Genomic DNA, 23759 nt, shown 5'->3' with positions numbered 1-23759 from the left:
ATTGCTGTAAGAGAGGTATTAATTGTATGAAAGCTTGTGGGTATGACTGCGGTGTGTGAATGTATGATATTTTCATATTCCCATATTTTGATGTAATATTTTTCACATTTTCACATCATTAAATGTTAGCACTTTGGTATATTGAGGTTTGCTACACGGAGTGTACTTATTAAACGCTTTCAGTAATGCCCAGCTGTCTGTCAGGGCCACGGCCCTGCCAGTAAGTTTCTATTTCCCAGTAAGTTTCTGTTTCCGCACTTATTCCTGTTCCCACCACTGGGAGGGACCGCCCCCAACAACCCCTATATATACTGGAACTGAGGGCAAGAACCCTCAGTTCCAGCACCCTGTAGCATAGGGCAACACAAATCAATAAAGTTCGTTTCTTTGTTCCAAAGTCGACTTTGAGTGTGTCCAGCCTTACAGCTGTCAGTCTTCTGTATCCTGTACCAGCTGCCTTTCATCAGCTTCATGGAGTGATCTTGAATTTTCGTTTAGAGTCCTGGGAGAGGAGCAGGCTTCAAAAAATCAGGTCGCCGGGGTTGTCACCTCTGACTTGGGAAGTCCTGGAGATTTGGGGGAAAGAGTCTGTGGAGGGGAAAAAACACCAGTGGGATATAATGCTGGCATGATGCTGGCAAGAGATGGTGGGAACTGTAGTCCATAACATCTGGAGGGCCACAAGTTTGACACATATGCCATAGAGTATCCCCTCCAAATCTGCTATTTCCTCAAGTCTAGTGGAACTGATCTCAGTAGTCTGGAAGTCAGTTGTAATTCCAGGTGATACCTAGACCCCACCTGGAGGTTGGCAAGCCTATACATTTCTCAATCACCTTTGCCCTGGGCAAGCCCTAGTGGTGGGACAAGGTGTAGAGAAAGAGACAACCTCTCTCCTCTCTGCGTGGGTTAGGACTCTGAGAATATTCACAACTCGGAGACAAAATAAAACATTTAAAAATACCTTTTTGAAGGTTTTACAATAGTCCTTTTAATAGTTCAAAAAATACTGGCAAGCAATCAGTCCATGAAGGGCCAGCAATTAAAACCAAAAGACACATCCTTAAGGAAGCAATAAATCTTATACAAGCTCTATGCACAAAAAAGACATGATTACAACACAGTTGCTACAAGCGGAACCAACTGGTCAGCTGAATTCACCCTGAAGAGGCAGTTATCGAAAAACCAAAACCTAATCAGGAATTAGCACCAATTAACCCAAACAGGTAGTATGACTCATCATTCCTGTTAGAGAAACTTCATGCAGCTAGTTCACAACCTCAATCCACTGTTGCTCAGTGGTAAGTGGAAAGCACTATTTTGAGGACTGCCAGGCCAAAACTCATACCCTTCATAAGCTAATAATGGCAATTCCTCCACACAAGGTATGACAGCCAAGGTGGGGGATGGGTAGCCAGAGCCAGGCCAGAGACCAACAGAGGGTCTCCAGGGCCAGGAGCAATTTCTTCCCCCATACCTGCCATCTGGCAGGGCTTGCTGGGGGACTGAGCCTGGGACTTCCTGCTGGCCAAGCAGATGCCTTGCCCAGGCGCCTTGATGAGTCTGACGGGAGTTGACAAATTCAGGTAAGATGAATCCATTATTTACAACTATCAGCCCTGTTGGTAACCACGGCAACAAAAACCATACTCAGCAACTTAGAACCACCATGTGCTGAGGCAGGATAGCCTTCCACCCCAGATGCTCGGCATGAGTAATTTCCTCTTTCATCTCCTGCTTGTGGACCGTCTGGCTGTCCACAGTTGGAAACAGGGTACTTGATTAGACTGGCTTTCAGCCTGATCTTGCAGGGCTTTGCTGCTACTTGGACACGATCCGCCTGACAATTGCCCACTCTGCGGTGCTTAAAGGAACCTCAGTAAGCCTCCTTCTTCGGGACTTCTTTGCATCCACGACGGCATCTGCCAGCTCTTGCCCAGCTCAACTATTTAGGGCAATCCGGCAACTTTTAACATTATCATCGAGCTGCAAACATGAGAAATTGGCCCTTAGCTGTGAGGCATTTGCAAGCTTTTTTGCGGATAAAGTCTTGTCATTCCACCATGACCTTCCTGCCATTTTTGATACAGTAGTGGAACTGGAGGATCCCTTGCCATCTTCTAGTCCATTTTTAGGCCACTTCTCTCTGCTCTCCCCAGACGATGTCAACAGGGTCTGAGCTGCTCTTAGACCTACTACTTGCCTCTTAGATCCTTGCTCATCCTGGCTGGTGAAGGCCAGTAAGGAAAAGGTGAGCAGCCAACTGTTTCATATTGTCAACCACTCCCTTGAGCAAGGAGTGTTCCCAGGAGGCAGTGGTCTGCCTGCTCTGAAAAAAAAAATCTTTAGATTCTACTGATCTGGCCAATTACTGCCCAATCTTGAATCTTCCATTTCTGGGCGAGGTTGAGAGAGCAGTGGTGGACAGCTGTTCCTTTAAGCACAGCAGAGTGGGCAATTCTCAGGCAGATCGTGCCCAAGTAGTAGCAAAGCCCTGCAAGATCAGACTGAAAGCCAGTCTAATCTAGTATCCTGTTTCCAACTGTGGACAGCCAGAGCCTTCCAGATGGTCCGCAAGCAGGAGATGACACATCAGTGTTTGATCCCTTCTAGTCTGGCTTCCACACTGGTCATGGGATGGAGACTGTCCTAGCCACCATCACAGATGAACTCCACTTACAATTGGATTGAGGTGGGACAGAACTGCTGGAATTACTAGACCTCACTGCAGCATTTGATGTGGTCGATTACGCTCTTTAGATCCACCGCCTCGTGGATACTGGAGTTCGAAGTTCAGCCTTGAGCTGGGTCTCATCTTTTCTCCAGGGTAGGGGACAGCGTGTTGTGCATGGCAACAACTCTCCCGGTGTCACCCGATTAGTTGCAGAGCACCACAGGGAGCACTTTAGTCACCACTGCTGTTTAATATCTACATGCATCCCCTTCCCCAGTTGGTGTGGAGTTTTGAGCAGAGATGTCATCAATATGCTGATGACACCCAGCTCCTTCTGTCAATGGAGGGCTGTCCAGTAGCTGCCCCTGAAGCTCTCTGGCGTTGTTTGGAGGCCTTTGCTGGCTGGTTGAAGCAGAGCAGATTGAAGCTGAATCCATCTAACACGGAAGTCTTCTGGCTGGGTTGTGGTGAGAGGGCAGTGGACTTCTGGCTGCCATTGCTGGAGGAAATGGCATTACAGCCTATCCCTGTTGCCCGCAGTCTTGAGATGTTTCTGGATGCCTCTCACCCATACTGCACGCACGGCATTTTTCCATCTTTGCCAAGCTCAGCAGCTGGCTCTGTACCTTTCCCAATCTGATCTAGCCACTTTGATCCATGCAACAGTCACCTCCAGGCTAGATTACTTTAATTCGCGCTAAGCTGGCCGGCCCTTGGCTCTGATATGGAAACTGAAGCTGGGACAAAATGCAGCCACGAAGCTCCTTGTTGGGGCATCGGTGAGGACGCACATCACCCCCATCCTCCGCGAACTGCATCGGCTACCAGTGGAATTCCAGCTCAGGTTCAAGGTATTGGTTTTGACCTTTAAGGCCATGAGTAGCCTGGGACAAGCATACCTCTGAAACCGCATTACCCCACATTTCCTGCAGAGAAGTTTGAGATCAGCAGATGCAAACCTCCTGGCAGTCCCCGGCCCTTCTACTGTCAGACTGGCCTCAACCAGGGCCAGGGCTTTTTCGGCCCTGGTCCCTACCTGGTGGGACGCTCTGCCACCTAACATCAGGGCCCTGCAATTCTGCAGGGCCTGTAAGGCAGAGTTGTTCTGCTGGGTTTTTGGTTGAGGCGTATACAATTACATCTGTTGCCGGCCACAATCCTGGTTTTAAGCTTTAATTTTTAAATAAATTCTAATTTCAGTTATATTTTAACTAGTCTTGGACTTGACTTTAATTATTAACAGTAGTTTTAATTGTTTTATTATGTTATGTTTTTATTACTGTAAGCCGCCCTGAGCCCTTTTGGGAGGGGTGACATATAAATTGAACCAAATAAAAATGAAATAAAAATGAAATCGAATGTTGTCTCCAGGTAGAGCGGCCTTTTTTTGGCTGAGAGTGAGGAGTTTTCACGATGGAAAAGAGCTTTGGATTGGACAGATGCTGTCCCCATCTGCAAGGGGTGGAGGAACCAGGTAAATGCAGGATGGCAGGAAAGCAGCTTGCTGGCTCTCGGGTGGAGCCAGGATGGAGTTGGAGGGGAGGGAGGGGAGGGGAGGGGAGGGGAGCTAGTGCTGGGTTGTGCCATTCCTGTAGTTTTTTGGGGGGTGGATGGGGGCAGGGTTTGAGGGGGGCAGAGACCTCAGTGGGGTAATGCCTTAACGTCCACCTCCCAAAGCAGCCATTTGCTCCAGGAGAACTGACCAGCTGTCATTCCCAGAGACCTCCAGCCCCCACCAGGTGACTGGCAACTATAGGGGCCTCAGTAGACCCTGCGTGGGAGCCCCAGAGGGGCCAGCACGGTGCCCTGTAGCTAATTCTGGGGGACAGGATTGGCAATAAAGGCACGTTGTGCATGTAATTCGCAAGGTCATTTTATAGCCTGCCAAAATCTAAGAGAAACGGATGGGTCTCTGCGTGTGGGGAGGTGAGAGAGAGAGAGAGATTCACCAGAGCGTCTTGCAGAACAAAGTGACAGGGGACATCAGACGGCAGGTGACAGGTGGAAAGGAAGAATGATGAATTCTGCCCTTGCCTGGCGGATCCCAAGTCAGCTTCTGGGGGACAGCTGCAACATGGTCCAGAGAGTTCTTGGCACCAGCATGGAGAGGTAGGGGCAAAATCCCTACCTCCGATGCAACAGCCGATGACAGTGGGAGCCTGTTTAACTCCTTTCTACTCTGCCTTTTTCCCCAATGGAGACCCAAAGCGACTTGCATTGTTCTCCTCTCCTCCATTTTTACCCTCTCAACAACCCTGTGAGGTAGGTCAGGCCCAAGGTCACCCAGCAAGCTTCCACAACATGAGTGGGGATTCAAACCCACATCTTTCAGATACTAGACAGTCACTCTCAATTATGACACCATATGGGAGGTTGGGAACAATACCATTTCCCAGTTGTAGAATGCTTCCGCTCTCCAGGGCTTTGGAGGAAATATGGCTGCAACCAGAGGCGGCTCCAGCAGCCAAGGGCTCTGGGTCCATCCGCTCAGCTCCGGCACGTGGCGGATTCCCTTCTTCCTCTACAGTAGCACAGAAATTTGGCCCTGCTTTTCTGCTCCCTCTAGCTGAGCTCTGATGTCTTCCGCGTCCTCCTCAACTGTCTGCTGCTCCTTCCACATTCAGGAGCAGCGACTCTCTGAATCCCACATGGGGAGCTGCTGAGGGGGCTTCCTGGCAGGAGGCTTTGAAGAACTTTGTTGCTGCAGGCAGGAAACACGGACAGATGGGGAAACTGACGCTGCAGTGCAGAGTCATCTTCCTCCTAACGCAGAACTGCTATTTCTGAGCCACTTTTTGGGCCTTGTCCAGACCACTTCTGTTGTCACAGCCATGCTGAGAATCCTCCAAGCCAGGGGTGTTTGAATTGTTGCAAAGGCCGGATGTGACATAAATGTCACTTGGTCAGGCCCGGTCCTGGGAGGGGGAAGTGGCGGCCTCAGCTGGGGAGCCCACAGCAGCTTCATGAGCCCAGAACAGCACTGGGGAGGGGGTGGCTGCTGCAGGAGGTGAACCTGCAACAGGCTCACATTGGCATGATGGGGGAGGGTGGCCTTGCCAGGCCAGATCACTAGAGAGGGGGATGGGGTGGGTGCCTGAACTGGCCAGCCACCAGCTGTTATTACCGCCCAGGAAAATAGCCAAAATATTTTTCTGAAGTCAAGTTACATGGCTACACTGGTTCCATGTCAGGACACAGAGACTTGTGTAGCTCAGAAGCCTCCACGAGGCTCATAAGGAACATATTTATGTGATTGTGCCAATGTTATATGATTTCCTTCTTGTCTTTGCCCCTTTTGGATATAATGACAGCCCCTTTTGTATTGAATTTATGATTTGCCCGCTGCTTGAGACTATATTCTAGCTGGTTTCTCCAGTTAGTTTAAGGCTCTGTTATTGTTAATTTAGGAGATTCTTGCCTATAAGTATATGTGTTTATTCCTTAAGGTTTCCCTAATGTTTAAGTGTAAGAAAAGTTATTTTGATGTTTGTGCTATTAGTCAAAGCCGTAGCCTGTAAAAGCTGATATTAAGGGACAAGGAAGTCAGCCCTGGAATGCAGCTTAGACCAACACCCAGCCAACTCCTTAAGCGAGGACATGAAAGACCCTTTTGGTTGCAAATTGAACTCTGCTGGCAGCACAGAGGTCCCAGCCGTTACTTGGAAGACGTGCAGAAAGGGGCCACCATTGGACAATTTGAATTCCCCTTTGTTACAGAGATGAGGCGCGGGAGCCTCAGGACATAACTGAAGAAAACAGCCATCTGATAAAGGAGGTAGCTGGGTGCGGTAATGAGCCCACCTAGATTTTCTGAATGGACTTTGTCTTCTATCCCTTCAGCACCATTGCGAGATCTCACGGGAAGACATTTGACAGTGGGATTTCGTAATCCCATTCAAAAGTTGTAATTGTATCTTCTTTTGTATTGTTGTTTCCTTATTGGTGTTTGGTAAGGGACTTGCCCCTTACCTCCCCTTTCTACCTGCCCCCTTGCCCCCTTTGATGTTTGTGAATAAAAGTTCTTGCGCTTGTTGGCAAGGTGCAATTTTGCTTTGAAGAGCGCTGGCTTCCTGCGCCTCATTACGTTGCTGAGCTGAAATCACTATTGTTACTCGAGCCACAGCGGTAACACTGTGGGCTGACTAGACCAGATTGGGAGCAACCAGGCTAGATTGAGCATGGGGGTTGCCTCACGTGACTCATGAGCCCAGCTAGCCCTTTCAAGGACACCCCCAAAACACACCTTCTTGAGGACTTTCCTAGGTGCCCAGAGACAGCCTGGCTCTCTAGAAAGGAGTGAATCAACAAGAGGTATAGTCAGGAGATGAACTTATTGCCTTGAGGGTCACTTGTTGCTACAGAAAAGTAGGATTCTCAGGAGGCCCTAGAGCAGGGGTGTCCAACTCTGGTGCTTCAGATGTACATGGACTACAATTCCAATCAGCCCCTGCTGGCCAATGGGAATTGTAGTCCACAAACATCTGAAGTGCCAGAGTTGGACACCCCTGCCCTAGAGGAATGTCCAGTGCCTGAAGTTCAGATAAGACCCCAAAGGGCCTGCCCTGTTCTGTCCTTCCTGCGACACGCAATGAACATGCAGAACGTACAGATGGACACGTGTCCAGCATGTTCAGGATGGTGTGATGCACGCCTGAGGACCTGTTAGTCCAAACGTGCCGTAAAAAGAGACAGGACAAAAAGACCTTTGGCTTCTGTGGTTGTGTTTCTCTGTGGCAGACACTTTCATGCCTAAGGGAAAGAGTCAGTCTCGTTTTGTTGCTCAATAAACCCTTTTAACTGTGATTTTGTTTCTGTGTTTATTGGGCTGGGGGGGAGTGGGAATCTTTTCAAAAGTGTGCAATCCCGCCCTCTCTGAGTGTGACCTGATTCCTCTCAGCCAGGCAGAGGCTGCTGAGTACAGTGGAACCTCAGATTTCTCTGATAAACCGTCCGGCGATTATCGGCGAAATCAGAAATCGGCGATTTCTGAAACTGCGCTTTTTGCGCATGCGCAAACAGCGTAGCAAATTGCGTAAATTGTGTAATTTACGCAATTTACGTTGGCAGAATCCGAGACTGTTGGCGAAATCCGGGACGTTCTAACGGCCGGCAGCAACCGGCGAAAATCGAAATCAGCGATTTCCAAAGGTGCCGATTTCCGAGGTTCTACTGTAATCTGATCTAAAAATGAGTTTCCTCCAGGTAGCAGCGTTAACGAGTAGGTCGACCCACCACAAGCTAACCCTGCAAGGTAGAACATCTCCAAGGAAAAGACTCAAATTCCTGCCTGTCAACACCCATCTCCTTTTGGGCCAGCACTGCTGTGTTGGCCCAGGAGGAGACACCTTTCACCTCTTGTGCACTGGTGGGGGTGGGGGTGGGGGTGGGTCAACAGGGTCCCTGGGGGGCACTGAGCTCTCTTGGGGAAACAGCCAAGTCACAGCTGATGTGTTCCCCCTTCTATTTCTGTTAACCCACTACCCCTTTCTTATTTCATTTTAAAAATTCATTTGGAAATAAGTGCACATGAGTAATAACCGACTGGGCTGTATGGCCAGACTTTTATTCAGAAAGAATCCTGTCACAAACCTGGCAAATGCTCAAAATCTAAGCTGAATTATTTTTGAAGTTCAGGAACAGCTGGAATCCTTCCACCTTGCTGTCTTATTTTCAGTTCTGGGAAGCAGGAGCAGTGGTGTGCATGCAAGCACGAGCACACACGCACACAAGCACACACCCCCCCCCTCTACCTGACAAGGAAATCATCCACCAGAACATTTAGCCCACCTTGCTGCCAAACAGGATGGCCACTACGAGTGTTTCTGTGCACAGCAGTTCCTCTTTCTGCCAATCATTCTGCCATCGGACTGGTGTTCTGAGGCCTTTCTTGTTTTCTATAAGAGCAATTCCTGTGTTTAAACGTGCTGCTTTATTCTCTCAGGGGCTGCATGCTCTGCCTTCCATGTAGGGGGAACAGTTTTGTTTATACACATGAAAGCCCAAGAGAGCCACTGCCCACTGGATGAGGCTGTCCTGAGCTGTATGCTGAAAATGCAGTCAGGTCAGTAGTGGGACAGTGGGAAGTGTATGCTTCTGCAGTAGAAAATAAACCCTAAGGACTATGAGCAGGCGGGCGAGCGAGCGAGCGAGCGAGCGAGCGAGCGAGCGGTGAATTGGTTGGGGGAGGCAGGTGGCCCTGGCTTGGATTTTTGCAGCGGTGGAAGGGAGAGAAATGGGGAGGCTGTGGCCAGGCCAGGAGGGAGACCGGTGACTTGCAGCTGCTGTCCAGCCAGTCCAGCTGGGTGTTTGTGCTGTGGGGCACTTGGCACAAGGACCCAATGGGAGCATTCTGCAAGGAAGTAGGTCCAGAGAGTGGCTGTGGGTGAATTCACAATTCCACTGAGATCTTTTGGTGGAAAGGAGTTTTCTAGGTGGACCGACTGTTCAACTTGACATAAAGCAGGTTGAAATAACTACACAGCTCCCTGTTAAATATCTCTTATAGGCATCAGGTGTTCCACCTGTGCTAGTGGCGGTCCCCAGGGATGGGACGCAGTCCAGCAAACCATTCTTAGTGGCCATGCACATGCTGCCATTGCAGCAGGGGACCAGAGGCGTCGCTGGGCCAAACTGCGCCTGGTGCGCAGTGTTTTTTCCGCCCCCTCATGGCCCCCCCGCCACGCCCCCCTCTGGTGGTACACAGCCCCGCCTTCCTTCCCACACTTACCTACATTCCTTTTCTATTTCTAATACTTTTTGAGGCTGAAAAAAGCGGCCTCTTCACAGTTCAGGGAAAAAAATTGCCTGATGAACTATACTTCCCAGGAGACCTTGTGAGCCCCAAGGTTTCCTGGGAACTGTAGTTCCTCAGGCAGTTTTTAGCCTGAACTGTAAATAGGCCGCTTTTTTCAGCCTCAAAAAGTACTAAAAAAGAAAAGGAATGTAGGTAAGTGTAGAAAGGGGGGCGGTGTGTCTGTGTGCCATGGGGGGGGCGCTGCAGGGGGGCAGGGAAAAGGGCGAGGGGCTGGGGGTGATTTTCCGCCCCCCAAGCATTTGCCCAGTGCATGATGCACCCCTGTCCCCTTGGCGCTCTGCCACTGCAGGGGACTGAACATAAAACAGCCAATATTATAATGTGCCTGTATAGATCAATGGTGTCACCTCTTTTGGAATGCCGTGCGCAATTCTGGTCACCATATCTCAAAAAGGACATGGCAGAGCCATGACAAAGTGGCCGAAGACAGCAACAAAAAGCATGCATCTTTCAGGGGGACCCCAGGTGCCCCACATTAGATTACGTGGCTTGGCCATGAGCCTGCCCCAGGCCCACCAGGTACCCCTCGGCCTGGCCCTGCTGGGCTGCCTGGAACTACCACTGCCAGCTAAGGTAAGTGGGGTGAGGGGGTGCCTGGAGCAGATGTTACCCCGGTACCATTTTCCCCTTGAATGCCTCTGCGAGTCTGGGACTTAAAAAACAGATGGCGGTGGTTGGTTGGGGGGGGGGGGCGGGGGGACATGATAGAGGTTTATAAAAAGATGCTTTTAGAATGTGGCCAAGGCCAGGTAGGGTTTTTGCTGGGAAAGGCCTTTGGGTGTGCATTTTTGTTTTCATTTTTTATGTTTGTAGTCTGCAGTGAAAAGCATAGAGTTTTAGGTCTAGGTTTGATTAGTAGATCACAGATAGACTTTAGGCCAGAACTAGCAGTCAGCTAATATGTGTATAGACTTGTGTTGATTTGCATATTTAGCAAAGGCTCATGGGTATGCTGTTGAAATGATCACCATAACACAAAAAAGTCGTCTAAAGCAGGACTAGAGGTTGTTGACTGAGGAACCCTGAAGGCAGCCCTCTCTGTTGTGGAGCTGAATGAGGAAAGCATGAAAGAGCTGAACGTGGCAGCTGGAAGAACTGGGGCTGTCTGCCGTGAGAACTGCCTGGCTCTTCCCAGGCAACTCTTCTTCGGAGCAGTAAAGAGCAACAGGACTTGCCACAGCCGAACCTCTAGAGAGCTGCACCGAAGCCCCCTCGCATAGAGCTGCCCCACCTTGTCTGGCCAGGAGAAAAGGGCAGCTGCTGCCAGTGTAACCCCCATGCTCAGAATGGGTTGACCCAGTAAGGGGTGGAGACTCAAAGCAGCAAGAGGCTGCAGAGCTCATGTAGTTTGGAGGAGACAAGGTTACCAGACTTGGACTTTGGTTTGAATAAGCCCTTAACACCTTGTTAAGGTAACTGCAATGTTGTTGGGAACTACTGGGAAGGTAGTTTACTTTTGCTATGTTGTAAATGTTGGAGTTTATTGTTTCAGGGTTTTTGTGGTTGTAATGGGTGAGAGTTCTCCTGGAAACCTTCACCATGTTGAATCCTGTTCACCAAGCCCTTGGAGTCTTCAGGAGCCAACCCACTTGCAAAGAAGAATTGGACTTGGCAGTATCAGTAGACTGCAAATATAAGGACTTGAAAATGCAACCTGAGCAGGACCTTGAAGTGTGATGTTAAATGTTGATGTTTGATGTTATATGTTAAGAAAGTAAACCATTTTGTTTTTTTAAAAATTTGTTGTTGCAAACTAATTCCAAGTTCTGCCCCACAGAACCCACAGGGAGAGGTGACACCAGCACAATGACCCAGCTGGAAGACTCCCCGGGGGCCTTCTCAGGAAGACCTTCTGATCTGGCAAGAAGGGTTTGGGGGGATTCTGCTCCAGACTTGGTCTCTGGAAGAACCCACAGTGTTGTCCGCAAGGGACTGCGAAGAGGACTCTGCCCGTACCACAGTGTTAGAGAACCAGGGTTGAAATCTTTGGGAATGTTTTCACAAATGCTTTCTGTTGTCGTTTAATACCTTGGATTTATTTTTTTGAGTTTATTAGAATTATTTTCGTCTTTGAACCTGGACCTTGGGGACTCAAGGGGTTTCAGGAAGTGCCACCAAAGCACACGGATCTTCATTGAGGGACCAAAGTTAAGCTGTGGCAGCCATTTTGTAGCTGGCCCCACCCCTTATATCAGCCGTTTTATGGCTGCGCTCACCATGCACTGTCAGGCCCAAAGGTGCTTGCGGGCTCCAAAAGGCTGGGTTCAAAAGGCTGGGTTCAAAGCCCCATTCTGCTGTGGAAGTTTGCTGCGTGGCCTTGAGGAGCTAGTCACGTGCCCTGAGGCTAACCTATTTCACAGGGTTGTTATGAAGATGAAATGGAGAAGTTGATAACAAAATAAGTGGCGAAGAAGAAGAAGAAGAAGAAGAAGAAGAAGAAGAAGAAGAAGAAGAAGAAGAAGAAGAAGAAGAAGAAGAGGAGGAGGAGGAGGAGGAGGAGGAGGAGGAGAGGAGGAGGAGGAGGAGGAGGAGTAGTTTGGATTTATATCCCCCCTTTCTCTCCTGCAGGAGACTCAAAGGGGCTGACAATCTCCTTGCCCTTCCCCCCTCACAACAAACACCCTGTGAGGTGGGTGGGGCTGAGAGAGCTCCGAGCAGCTGTGACTAGCCCAAGGTCACCCAGCTGGCGAGTGTGGGAGTGTACAGGCTAATCTGAATTCCCTAGAGAAGCCTCCACAGCTCAGGCGGCAGAGCTGGGAATCAAACCCGGTTCCTCCAGATTAGAATGCACCTGCTCTTAACCTCCTACGCCACTGCTGCTCCTTTGAGTCTCCATTGGGGAGAAAAGTGGAGTATAAATGAAGCAAATGAACCAGTCTGCACGGCCAGCTGCCCAGCGGGAGAGAGCAGCCCCCGAGAGCAGCCGCGTGTGCATTTTTCTTCTGATGCTTTGACGTGGCAAAGATTGATGTGGGTCATTCTTTGATTATGTTCAGTCTGCGTTTGACCTGGTTTTAATGTTAGAGACCGGCCACTTTGACAGATGACATGCGTGGATACGCGTGCTTGATGGTTCACCGCTGCTGAGATAGATTTCCTTCTGTATGTCTTCCAAAATTAAAGCACTTCAGTCACACGAGAAAGACTTCAGTGGTAAACAGCGGAGGATGGCGGCACATCAGTCAAAAAGGAGGGGAAGGAGAAAATGGGGGAAGGAGCTGGGAACATGGTCTGTCCGAAGCTATTTCTGCTCATCCTGTCTGGGAGCGGGAGAGCCAAAGAGAAGCCCCCCCCCCTTCCATGATTCTTGATCACCAGTTTTCCCCCCATAACAGCAAAGGTGATTGTTGCTCACGAGGAGGTCAGTACGCAGGGACCCGTCTGCTGACAGGGCTGCTTTTCCGACTCTCTGAGGTTTGCAAGGTCTGCAGCAAAATATCCCCAGGTAAGCATTTAAACAAGACCACCCCTATCACCACCCTGACAAAAATCATAGAATCGTAGGGTTGGAAGAGACCCCAAGGGCCATCAAGTCCAACCCCATTCAATGCAGGAACACATAATCAAAGCACTCAGAGGTGTAGGGGGGAACGGCGCCCAGAGACAACACTTGCTCTGCCCCCCCGACCTCTGCCCATCAGAGCGCCCCCCCTCTGCCGGGGAAGACAGCACTGGGCGCTCCAGTGGCTGGCTCAGCTTCTCACCTTGTCACTGCCCAGGAAAATAGCCAAAATATTTTACTGAAGTCAAGTTACATGGCTACACTGGTTCCATGTCAGGACGCAGAGACTTGTGTAGCTCAGAAGCCTCCACGAGGCTCACAAGGAACATATTTATGTGATTGTGCCAATGTTATATGATTTCCCTCTTGTCTTTGCCCCTTTTGGATATAATGACAGCCCCTTTTGTATTGAATTTATGATTTGCCCGCTGCTTGAGACGAAATTCTAGCTTGGTTCTCCAGTTAGTTTAAGGCTCTGTTATTGTTAATTTAGGAGATTCTTGACTATAAGTATACTAGCAGGCCCGGCCACGCGTTGCTGTGGCAATTGTCCTTCTGGCAACCCACACAGATGTCCATGCAGGTCCAATGATCCCCAGCATAGCTTTTTGGGGTGGTCAAATGGAATCCCTCTTTCCCTTTTCAATGCACATCGTTATATGGTGGTGTCTTGTTTTTTTAGTATAAGGTAACCCTTCCCATTGCACAACGGAACTGTCCAGAGTGCGAATCCCGCTGTCCATGAGGCTGGTTGACACGCACAGTCCTGGCTTGGGTGAGGCAGAACTGGGGCAAGGAGGCTATCCCAGTCAGGCAGCAGAGGCAGGGGGGTGAGGCGCTCAGATCGAGGCCAGCTCCCTGGGTTCTTAAAGGGCCATGTGCAAAAGAAGCAGAGCCGGTAGTGTTGGTTCACTCCCACCCTGCGGATTGTCTTAGAAGAACAAGGCAAACTCCAGCTCGCTTTTAGTAAAAGAGAACTGTGGCAAATATGGGTGAGGAAGTGGGTAAGTGGTGGTTGGATGTGAGGGAGGGCAGAGTGAGGTGTGTGAGGAAGAGCTGGATGTGTGTTGTGTGGTAGCAGCGGGTGAGGCACAGAGAGTGAAAGTTACCTGCGTGTGGAGACTCAGAGTACCACTGCAAGCACTCCTGACAGATGGCCATCCAGCCTCTGTTTAAAAACCTCCAAAGAAGGAGACTCCACCACTCTCTGAGGTACTGCATTCCACTGTCAAACAGCCCTGGCGGTCAGGAAGTTTTTCCTGATGTTTTGGTGGAATCTCTTTTCCTTCACCTTGAACGCATTACTCCTGGTCCTAGTCTCTGGAGCAGCAGAAAACAAGCTTGCTCCTTCACCAACATGACGTCCCTTCAGATATCTAAACATGTCACCTCTTAACCTTAAGGGATGTCATGTCGAAGAGGAAGCATGCTTGTTTTCTGCTGCCTCAGAGACTAGGACACAGTAATGGAAGAACTTCCTGACCGCCAGGGCTGTTCGACAATGGAATTCACTGTCTTGGAGAGTGGTGGAGTCTCCTTTTTTGGAGGTTTTTAAACAAAGGCAAATGTCGGGAGTGCTTTGATTGTGTGTTCCTGCATTGCAGGGAGCTGGACTTGATGGCCCTTGTGGTCTCTTCCAACTCTATGATTCTATGATTCTCTTCACCAAACTAAACCTCTCCTCGTAGGGCATAGTTTCCAGCCCTTTTACCATTTTGGTTGCCCTCCTCTGGACCCGTTCCAGCTTGTCAATATCCTTCTTGAAATGCGGTGCCCAGAACTGCACACAGTATTCCAGGTGAAGTGTAACCAATGCAGAATAGAGAGGTACAATTACATCCCTTGGTCCTGACACTATATTCCTATTGATACAGCCTAGAATCGTATTGGCTTTCTTGGCTGCCGCACCCTGTTGTTGGACCTCCAGGGAAACTGGTTGGCCATTGTGCAAGACATGCATCAAGCCCATGTTGTGCTGCTGAATGAATGGCGAAGTAAACACATTTATAATATAATTTTAAAACTATTATCTTAGTTGTCAAGACTGTTTTAAACCTGTAATGTAAATTGTCATTTTTACCAAATCTTGGTTTCTATCATGTTTTTTAGGATTGTGCAGAGTTTTATGATTGTATCAGTAGTCTTGCACATATATTTGGCTAGATGCTGTATGAAACTATTAAACTAAAACTGAACACTGTGTGGGTCAAGAAGCTGAAAGAGATGGACTGTTGGTCTGATCCAGGAGAGTTCTCCTGATGTTCTTGTTCCGGGATATGGGAGCAAAAATGTGCAAACTTACCTGATGGATACCTGGAACACCATCTCTGCAGATGTTTTCATGCAAATGGATTCCAGATCGCTTCCTTGCTAGGTGAGATAGCTGTAATTAGTGGCATTCCAAAAGCACTTGTAAGAAAATGAAACCCCTTCTACCTTCCTCAAGCTGAGCACGCACGGGTTCTGCAAGAGGTTTGCAGGCTGTTCTGCTGATAGCAGAAAAGGAAAAGGCATTTAGAAGCAATTGCAGCCAGCCACGCAAACAGAATAAGTAGCAACTCATCTAATGAACGAATGCAGCAATTCAGATGCTGTGGAAGGAGGGAAATACACTTGGGAAATGATGCAGGAAACAGATGCTGAATTGGTCTTCATATTGGAGAGAAAGAAGAGTTGCCCCCCCCCCCCATCCTCCCAGGCAGAGAAAGACCCCAGATCCTTTCAGCATGGTCCTTAAGAATCATCCATACTTGTTCAGACTGACAGGCCCTGAGAGTTCCCGTGTTGGCTTTCTCAGCAAAACAGGGCATTGTTCCCATTCTACAGGTAGAAAACTGAGAGGCCAAGAAATTGGCTTTTCAAAGCCGTGTCTTGCTGTGTGGGTGAGCAAAAACTTTCCTTCCTGAGACTGATGCAGACTCCCCTCTCCAGCAAACCACTTAAAGAATCCATCACTACAGATAATTATATCTTTCTGCAAGGTGTAATTTTGCCTATCCATCACTGTCTTTATTTTGGAATCTTCTTCAAGCTTCTAAGCCTCTTGGTTTCCACCTTTTTCCATCTTCAAATGTCTCTTCTCACTCTCTTATCTTTTACCTTGCTTCCAAAGATCTCAAAATGGCAGGAGCAAATTTCATCATTTTGACTCTGGGAGGGGCCTACTTAGAAATAAGACAGCCTGCTTCTATGCCAAGGAAAGTGAGATATGGCAATCCCCAGCAAGCAAAGACTTCCAAACCATTGTCAGATCTTTGCATGCTTTATGGTTTAGTTGCCTTTGGCAGATGGAGGATCCAAAACAGACCTCCCGTCACCACTTGGGCCTCACTGGCTACAGAGAGGAAATGATCCAGTTGAGCAACTGGCGTAATGCCCATTGGGCAAGGTGGACAGCTGCCTTGTGGGGGGCATCAAAATGCTGGGTTCGTTTTTGGGTATTTTAGTGGTTTTCCATTTCTGGCCTGCAGGGGGCGCAGTTTTTAGGCTAGTGGCACCAAAATTTCAGTGTAACATCAGGTGACTGTTCTTATGCAGACCCCCAAGTTTGGTGAGGTTTGGTTCAGGGAGTCCAAAATTATGGACTCCCAAAGGGGGTGCCCCTATCCCCCATTGTTTCCAATGGGAGCTAATAGGAGATGGGGGCTACAGTTTTGAGGGTCCATAACTTTGGCCCCCCTGAACCAAACTGCACCAAACTTGGGGGAAATCATTAGGGCAGTCTCCTGATGAGACCCTGAAAGTTTTGAGACTGTGCCTTTAGAAATGTGCCCCCCCCAGCCTGCAACCCCCATTGAAAGAAATGCAGAAAACTCAATGCAGAACAAAGATTCTTGGGCAAATTTCGGGATGTTCTTGCAGGGAGGGCATTCTTGGACGTATCATCACCAAAATTTCAGGGTATCATCTGGAGATTGTCATGATGGCACCCCCAAGGTTTGGTGCAGTTTGGTTCAGGGGGTCCAAAGTTATGGACCCTCAAAAGGGTAGCTCCCATCTCCTTAGCAAAGAATGTGGGATGGGGTACCCCCTTTGAGGGTCCATATGTCTAAAACTGCGCCCCCTGAAGGCACCAATGTCCTGGTGCAAAAAAAATTTGGTCGTGGTGGAGTGGCCGCCCATGGGGGGGGGGGGGCATCCAACTCAGGTTTTGCCCAGGGCTACAGTTTGCCCAGGGCTGCCTCGTTACGCCCCTGAGTTGAGCCACCAGGGTGCTAGTTATGTGCTTTCTGATTGGCTGGGACCAACACATTTGTATGCCAAAAAAGTTTGCTTGTGAACATATTAATTGTACTAACTGTAAACTCCTCTGGGCAGAGACCCTGTTCAATTTTGTACAGCATCTAGCACAGCTCAGGCATTAAGTAACACCAGTAAGCTAACAGTATTAAAGCACTTTGGTGCTGTGTGGTTTCCGGGCTGTATGGCCGTGTTCTAGCAGCATTCTCTCCTGACGTTTTGCCTGCATTTGTGGCTGGCATCTTCAGAGGATCTGATAGTAGGAAAGCAAGTGGAGTATATATACCTGTTGGAGTATCCAGGGCCGGGGGGGTGGGGGTGGGGAGAACCACTATCTGTTAACAAGTAAAGGGTGCAATTAGCAAGCTAGATTTACATGTGTTGAGTAGGATCCACCCATTAGCATGTAACAATGAAGATAGCAAGGTCAATAGGTGAGGTCATCTGAATAGAAGTAGCCTGGCCTTTGTTCCCTTTGATTGTTTACTGTCTATAGTCATCCTGTGTTTTTGTGGAGCTGATTAGTCACTGTCTTGACTCTAGAGTTTTTCAGCACTGGTAGCCAAGTTTTGTTCATTTTCATGGTTTCTTCCTTTCTGTTGAAATTGTCCATGAGCTTGTGGATTTCAATGGCTTCTCTGTGTAGTGGATTGTAGTGGTTGTCAGAGTGGTCCAGATCCTCTGAAGAAGCCAACCACAGATGCAGGCAAAACGTCAGGAGAGAGTGCTGCTAGAACACGGCCATACAGCCCGGAAACCACACAGCACCCCAGTGATTCCAGCTGTGAAAGTCTTCAACAATGTAAACATTTGTTCACGCCGAGTAGTACCGGCTCCCCCCTTTTCCCTTTCTCGCTTTTTTGCCTTAGAGGTTGTTTTGCTTGCTTGAAGGCTGTAGATGGAAGGAGGCCCTAGGTCAGTGGTGGCGAACCTTTGGCACTCCAGATGTTATGAACTACAATTCCCATCAGCCCCTGCCAGCCTGACCAATTGGCCAGGCTGGCAGGGGCTGATGGGAATTGTAGTCCATAACATCTGGAGTGCCAAAGGTTCTCCACCATGGCCCTAGGTGGAGAAACAGACTCAAGGTCATTCATCCTGGGGGCCGGACCGAGAGCAAGGAGTTCACATGTGGAGATTTTGCACCAAACATTAGACTTGCGAATGGATTGCTGATGGAGCTTCCTGTCCTGATAGCTGTCATTCAATAAAGGATTTTTGGATCATGGCATTCTCATTACTGGACAGACCAGGGGAACATGACAATGGGAAGCCAAATTTAATCAGGACCTAAAAGTGTGTTTGGAGGCCTACTTTGATTCTGGTGTGTTACTGCAAGGGGGAATAAAGCAAGATTACAAACAGGTTTTCCTTTCAACATGGAGTGGACATTTTTGTTGGTTAAATTGTAAGCTATCTCAGTTTCCTTCAAAGTCCCCCCCCCCCCCCCCCCATCATCTCTGTTGAGCTTCTGGTAATATGCTAATTGATTTGAATCAATTGCGTATTCCTACATGGCAGGGGGTTGGACTTGATGGCCCTTGTGGTGGTCTCTCCCAACTCTATGATTCTATAATAACTCTTAACCGGCTGATGCTGATGAAAGGCAGATGATTATTCCACGCAAATGACTTGATTGATTGACAATCTTCATTAATTCTAATGAAATTAGCATCACTTTGCCTTCTGAAGGGTATGCTGCCTGCATGTCACTTTGAGGACCCAATTGAAACAGGATGTGCCATGTGTAAATCTTGATAAATAAATCAATTCAACTAAAATGAAATAAAGAAGTTCTCAGACAACAGTCACAATCCAGGCACAGAATGTGGTCTACATACCACCTACTCCACTTCAAGTTGTACGATTCCCTTCTGGAGCTTTCTGAATCCCCACCGTTCAACTTTGCTGTGTGTTTGGAAAAATATCAGCCAGACCCAACTGCAGTTCACACACAAAAGATTTAATCACCTCCTGAAAGCGGCCGTACCCTGTTATGGAGGAAGAGGGGCTGGGTGGGGCTGGAAGAGGAAGGAATGGAATGGGGGGGCGGGCTGGGGGGGCACGGCAGGCACAGGTTTTTAATGTAAAAACTTGTGGTCAACACTCAAACATCGGGGGAGGGATTGACTTTTTAAAAAGTCATGATTTGGTTAGGAAATATGTATAGGGTTGTGTGTTTGGGATTTTAGGACAAGGTTTTTTTTCCTGGGACATGGGGAAGGGTCAAGGAGGAGGGGAAGGAGACGTTTCTTGCAGCTTTGGCTGGCTGGGGGCAGATCAGATGGGATGGGGTATATTCAAGGACTGGATGGAGACAGCAAAGTTGGGGGGCTGGCAGCAGAGATGGGCTGTAAGGTTTTGGAGGAAGTATGGTTGGGAGGATGGGATTGGGGACAGGCATTACAATGGGAATTTAAGGGAGTCAAACGGGGGTCAAATGACTTTCCGGATAATGAACACGCCGAACACAGAAATTTTATCTAGACCAGCCAGATACAATAAATAGAGTAACTGAATTGTCTTGTTGGGTCCCCGGATGGGGGTGGGGTAGCGTGTGGGAAGGGACCCCCCCCCCTTTGGTCCCATCACCCCAGCTCCACCGGGCTTTTTTTTTTTTGCTCGGTCTTCTCCTGAAATAACTCCGCACGCATCTCCTTTTTATTGGAACACTTATTAATGCATAAAGAGAAAAAAGGATCTTTGTTTAATTTCGTGTCATCTGTGCATATGTGTCTCTCCTTGGCCACCCCACCCTCAAGCCCTCCCACCCACAATCCCAGCACCATTTGGCACTGCATGTCCACCCCCACCCACTTCCGTCCTCCCTCCCCCCCCCCCGACTGGAAAACCCAGTCGCTTCTTCCTTTCAAAACCCCCCAGTGGTGTCCCATCCCTCTTGGTCTCTGAATATTGTGGCTTGGCTAAGGCACCGCTGCAGAAGATCCCGGAAACAAGCGGTTGTTTTGGAAAGAGATTGGGGGACGTGCCGGATCCACCCCCGTCCTCTCAAGCAAGTCGGCTTGCTCCCACCTTCCCGCCATCCTTCCCTCTTTGCTTTGCCCCAAGCTGCTTGTGCGTCCGGCAGTCCCGTTTCCCGTCCCACCCGACACCAACCTGCCCTCCCCCCCGACATTTCACACTGTGCTTTCCAGCATCCATTCCGTGCTGCTAAAAGTGACCCGCCTCTGACTCAGGGGGCACTCTTCCGAGTTCAACTGAGAGGTGGACAGGTGTCTTTTTGTCCGCGTTCGACGGGGGTAGCTGTGACTCTGGAACAAGGAGTAATCCCCGTCAAATGAGTGTCGGTGGTGGTGAGTCCTGGACAGCTCACGGGGGAAGACCCCTGGGCCGCTGCCGCTCAGCTTGGCACGGAGCTGTGGCCCCATGCCGGTGTCCTTGAGGAGGCACAAGGAAATGGATGAGCCGGTCATGCTGCTTTCTGTTTGCCCTTCCTCGGAAGTCAAGATCGCCACCGTCTGGAGGTCGGGCCCCTTCTTGGCAGCTCTCTTATCCACCTCCGTCAAGGTGGCATCTTGGCTGTTGTGGGCATCTTCCTTGGTGTCTCTGGCAAATGTAGTTTCCTTGGAGTTGACTTCTTGGAAGGTTTCATATTTGTCCTCCCCAGCCTTGGAGGCTGAAAGGGGCAATGGGGTGGCTGTGAGGGGCTGGTTCCCGTTGGTCTGCGAGTAGACGTTGCTGACTTTGGCTTTCTTGTGCTCATCCTGGCCACTATAGACCTTGTAGCGGATCATGAGGATGATGATGAAGACCAGCACAGATGCCACGATGATGCCCCCGATGATGATGATCATGGTCCCGCCCAGGAACTGGGTGTGGAGCGAGTGGCACTGGGTGCTCTCCCCTTCAGTGGTGAACTGCACACAGCCCACCACCCGAGTGGCCGTGAGGGACGTCACCCCGTCGTCATAAACAGCCAAGACGCACAGGTCGTAGTCTCTGCCTGCTGCCAGGTCATTGACCAGAAAGGTCTTGCTGGACGAGGGAATCATCCTAGGGAAGGTAAGACACAATGCAATTAAATTAAGTCCCTGAGCTGAAATTCACTCCACTCCTTCTGCCTTTCTACATAGCAGGGTCACGGGGCAACGAGATGTTTTACTCCCACATCCAAACAGAGAATTGGGATGAATTAGTTAGCTCAGAATTAATCTATTAAAACATTTAACCTCAGAGATCTCCAGGATGTATCTGAAGCGAATTATCTTGCAACCTTCAATTTCTGATAGCACAGATGAATTAATTGTGAGTTCTGTTCTTTGAACTTAGATTGGCAAACCAGACAGAAAACCATCAGAGTTTTTAAAAAGAAATAATTCTCTTTATTAGACAAAATGTTAGGAAATACAAGCAAGTGAAAATTAACCCCTATAGCTACTGCAAAAACACGTGCCAAATTTACCCAAGCTCTCAATAGTTCTCAACCACATTACGGTAAGAAAAATGTAAAGCAAACCAGCTTTTAGGATATTGCCTTAAATTGCCTTTAGAAATGTTTCTATAAACCCAAGTCTATCTCTGCCTCTGCCTCTGTCTGTCACTCACTCACTCACTCCGAGAAAACTCACCTGTCTTCTGACAGTAGTTCCATCCAGAGAAATCTCATTTGCTCATCACATCAACACATTTTATAGAAAAATAACAGTCTTATCTTACACCAAACCTCTTCTAAGTTAAACATGCAATTATCATCCAGATAAATGATTGGTTCTTAACTATTGATGAGATAATCAAACAGGTGCATCAGATGCGTTCTCATTATCTTTTTGAAGCAAGAGGAGAAGGCCACAGGTAACTCTTATGCTCCGTTAAAAGGCTAAATAAACCTAATATTTCTGTAACTGTTTTAATTTGCCGTCAAAATGCCTGATGGCATCAGACTTCACCAAGTGTGGAGCCTGGTACAAGACCACACTACAGGAACACATTCAGGCTCAGCAGGAAAAAGATGATATCATCAAAATACTGCTGCAATGGGGTAGATGTCAACAAACATTTTCTATGGAAGCAACAGCTGATATCTACCACTTCTAGGAGTCTGTTCTTTGCATTTTTCTTCAGGGTGGTCTTAATGCACAGGAATGCAGGGCAGTTGCCCGAGGTCCCCAGGCTAATCTATGTATGTTGTAACTTGCTGTCAATAAATAAATACTATACTGAACTATAAATATTTGCTATTGGAAAATGCCTATTTAGCATGTATTTTACTAGAGATAAGGGACAATATTAATGTTAATTGTTATAACAAATGAACATTGCCATTCACTTCTGATTTAGTATCACAATCACCTCTGCAACCACACGGGCATAGATGTATACATATCTCATACACTGCAAAATGTAAAAACGTAAATGTCACTTCAACTCACTTGACAGTTAATAGCAATTATATTGGTTATATTATGTGCCACAGGAGCAGCAGTGGCGTAGGAGGTTAAGAGCTCATGTATCTAATCTGGAGGAACCGGGTTTGATTCCCAGCTCTGCCGCCTGAGCTGTGGAGGCTTATCTGGGGAATTCAGATTAGCCTGGGCACTCCCACACACGCCAGCTGGGTGACCTTGGGCTAGTCACAGCTTCTCGGAGCTCTCTCAGCCCCACCCACCTCACAGGGTGTTTGTTGTGAGGGGGGAAGGGCAAGGAGATTGTCAGCCCCTTTGAGTCTCCTGCAGGAGAGAAAGGGGGGATATAAATCCAAACTCTTCTTCTTCATTGGTTATTAGAAATTGAATCTGAGATACACTAGGTATACTCGGAGGGTAAGCATGTAGTAGTTATTCAAGATTATGAATTTATTGGCCATTTACCTTTTTATTCCTGTGAGTGGTTGTGTAGGGAGGGCCCCAGGGCACTGCTTTGCCCAGGGGTGCTATAATGCTGTCAAGACAGCCCTATTTTTCTTTGGATGTGTGAATTACCAGCCCTCACTGCTTGGGGGTTCCCTTGTAAGAAATTATCCCATTGATCAAAAGCCATCTGGGGCATTCTGAGCCAGAGCCAGGGGGAACCCCTGACCCCATTTAACACCTTGAGTTATCCCTGGGACACACAGAGGGATGATGAAGAAGAAGGCGCTGCTGAGCATGGGCAAAGTGCCTTTCCCTCCCCTCCATCAAGTGCCCACTTGCCTCTTGGGCAGAGGGAGAGGGCATTTGAGGCACGGGCTGGTACGGTTCTCTGGCAAACTGGAAGACTGGAACCCAATTCAAGTAAGTGGCTCCCCCACCATGGGGGAAAACTTCCCTTCCCTTTATAGCCATCTTTATTTTCCTACAGGGTCTTAAAGCAGGCTGGGTGGGAGTTTTTTTAAATGGCTCCGGAGATCTCCAGCACCTTTTCATCTCTTTCCTCCACTGCTGTGTTAGGCCAAAAATTCCCATTCTGGAGTCACAAAGCAATGTGACGCTTGGCCCCACTCCAGCCCCAATGTGTGTGTGTTTTAAATTTGCAGCATTTATCCCTCACTTTTCTCCTCAGTGGGATTCCAAACTGGCTTGCACCATTCCCCT

General features: G+C 48.6%; 1 protein-coding gene across 1 annotated transcript in view; it reads right to left on the bottom strand.

The window, feature by feature from the left end:
* Window positions 1-19171: 19171 nt before the first annotated feature.
* Window positions 19172-23759, bottom strand: part of LRFN1 (leucine rich repeat and fibronectin type III domain containing 1) — a 107406-nt gene continuing 102818 nt past the window's right edge. Inside the window, exon 3 of the mRNA XM_048499307.1 lies at window positions 19172-21243. Coding sequence (XP_048355264.1) covers window positions 20367-21243 — 877 coding nt within the window. The 3' untranslated portion in view covers window positions 19172-20366. The remainder of the gene's footprint in view (window positions 21244-23759) is intronic.

This window comes from Sphaerodactylus townsendi, linkage group LG06, assembly GCF_021028975.2.
Source record: "Sphaerodactylus townsendi isolate TG3544 linkage group LG06, MPM_Stown_v2.3, whole genome shotgun sequence".
Taxonomy (NCBI): domain Eukaryota; kingdom Metazoa; phylum Chordata; class Lepidosauria; order Squamata; family Sphaerodactylidae; genus Sphaerodactylus; species Sphaerodactylus townsendi.
The sequence above is the reverse complement of the archived record's forward strand: the minus strand, read 5'-3'. Positions and strand labels throughout refer to the sequence as shown.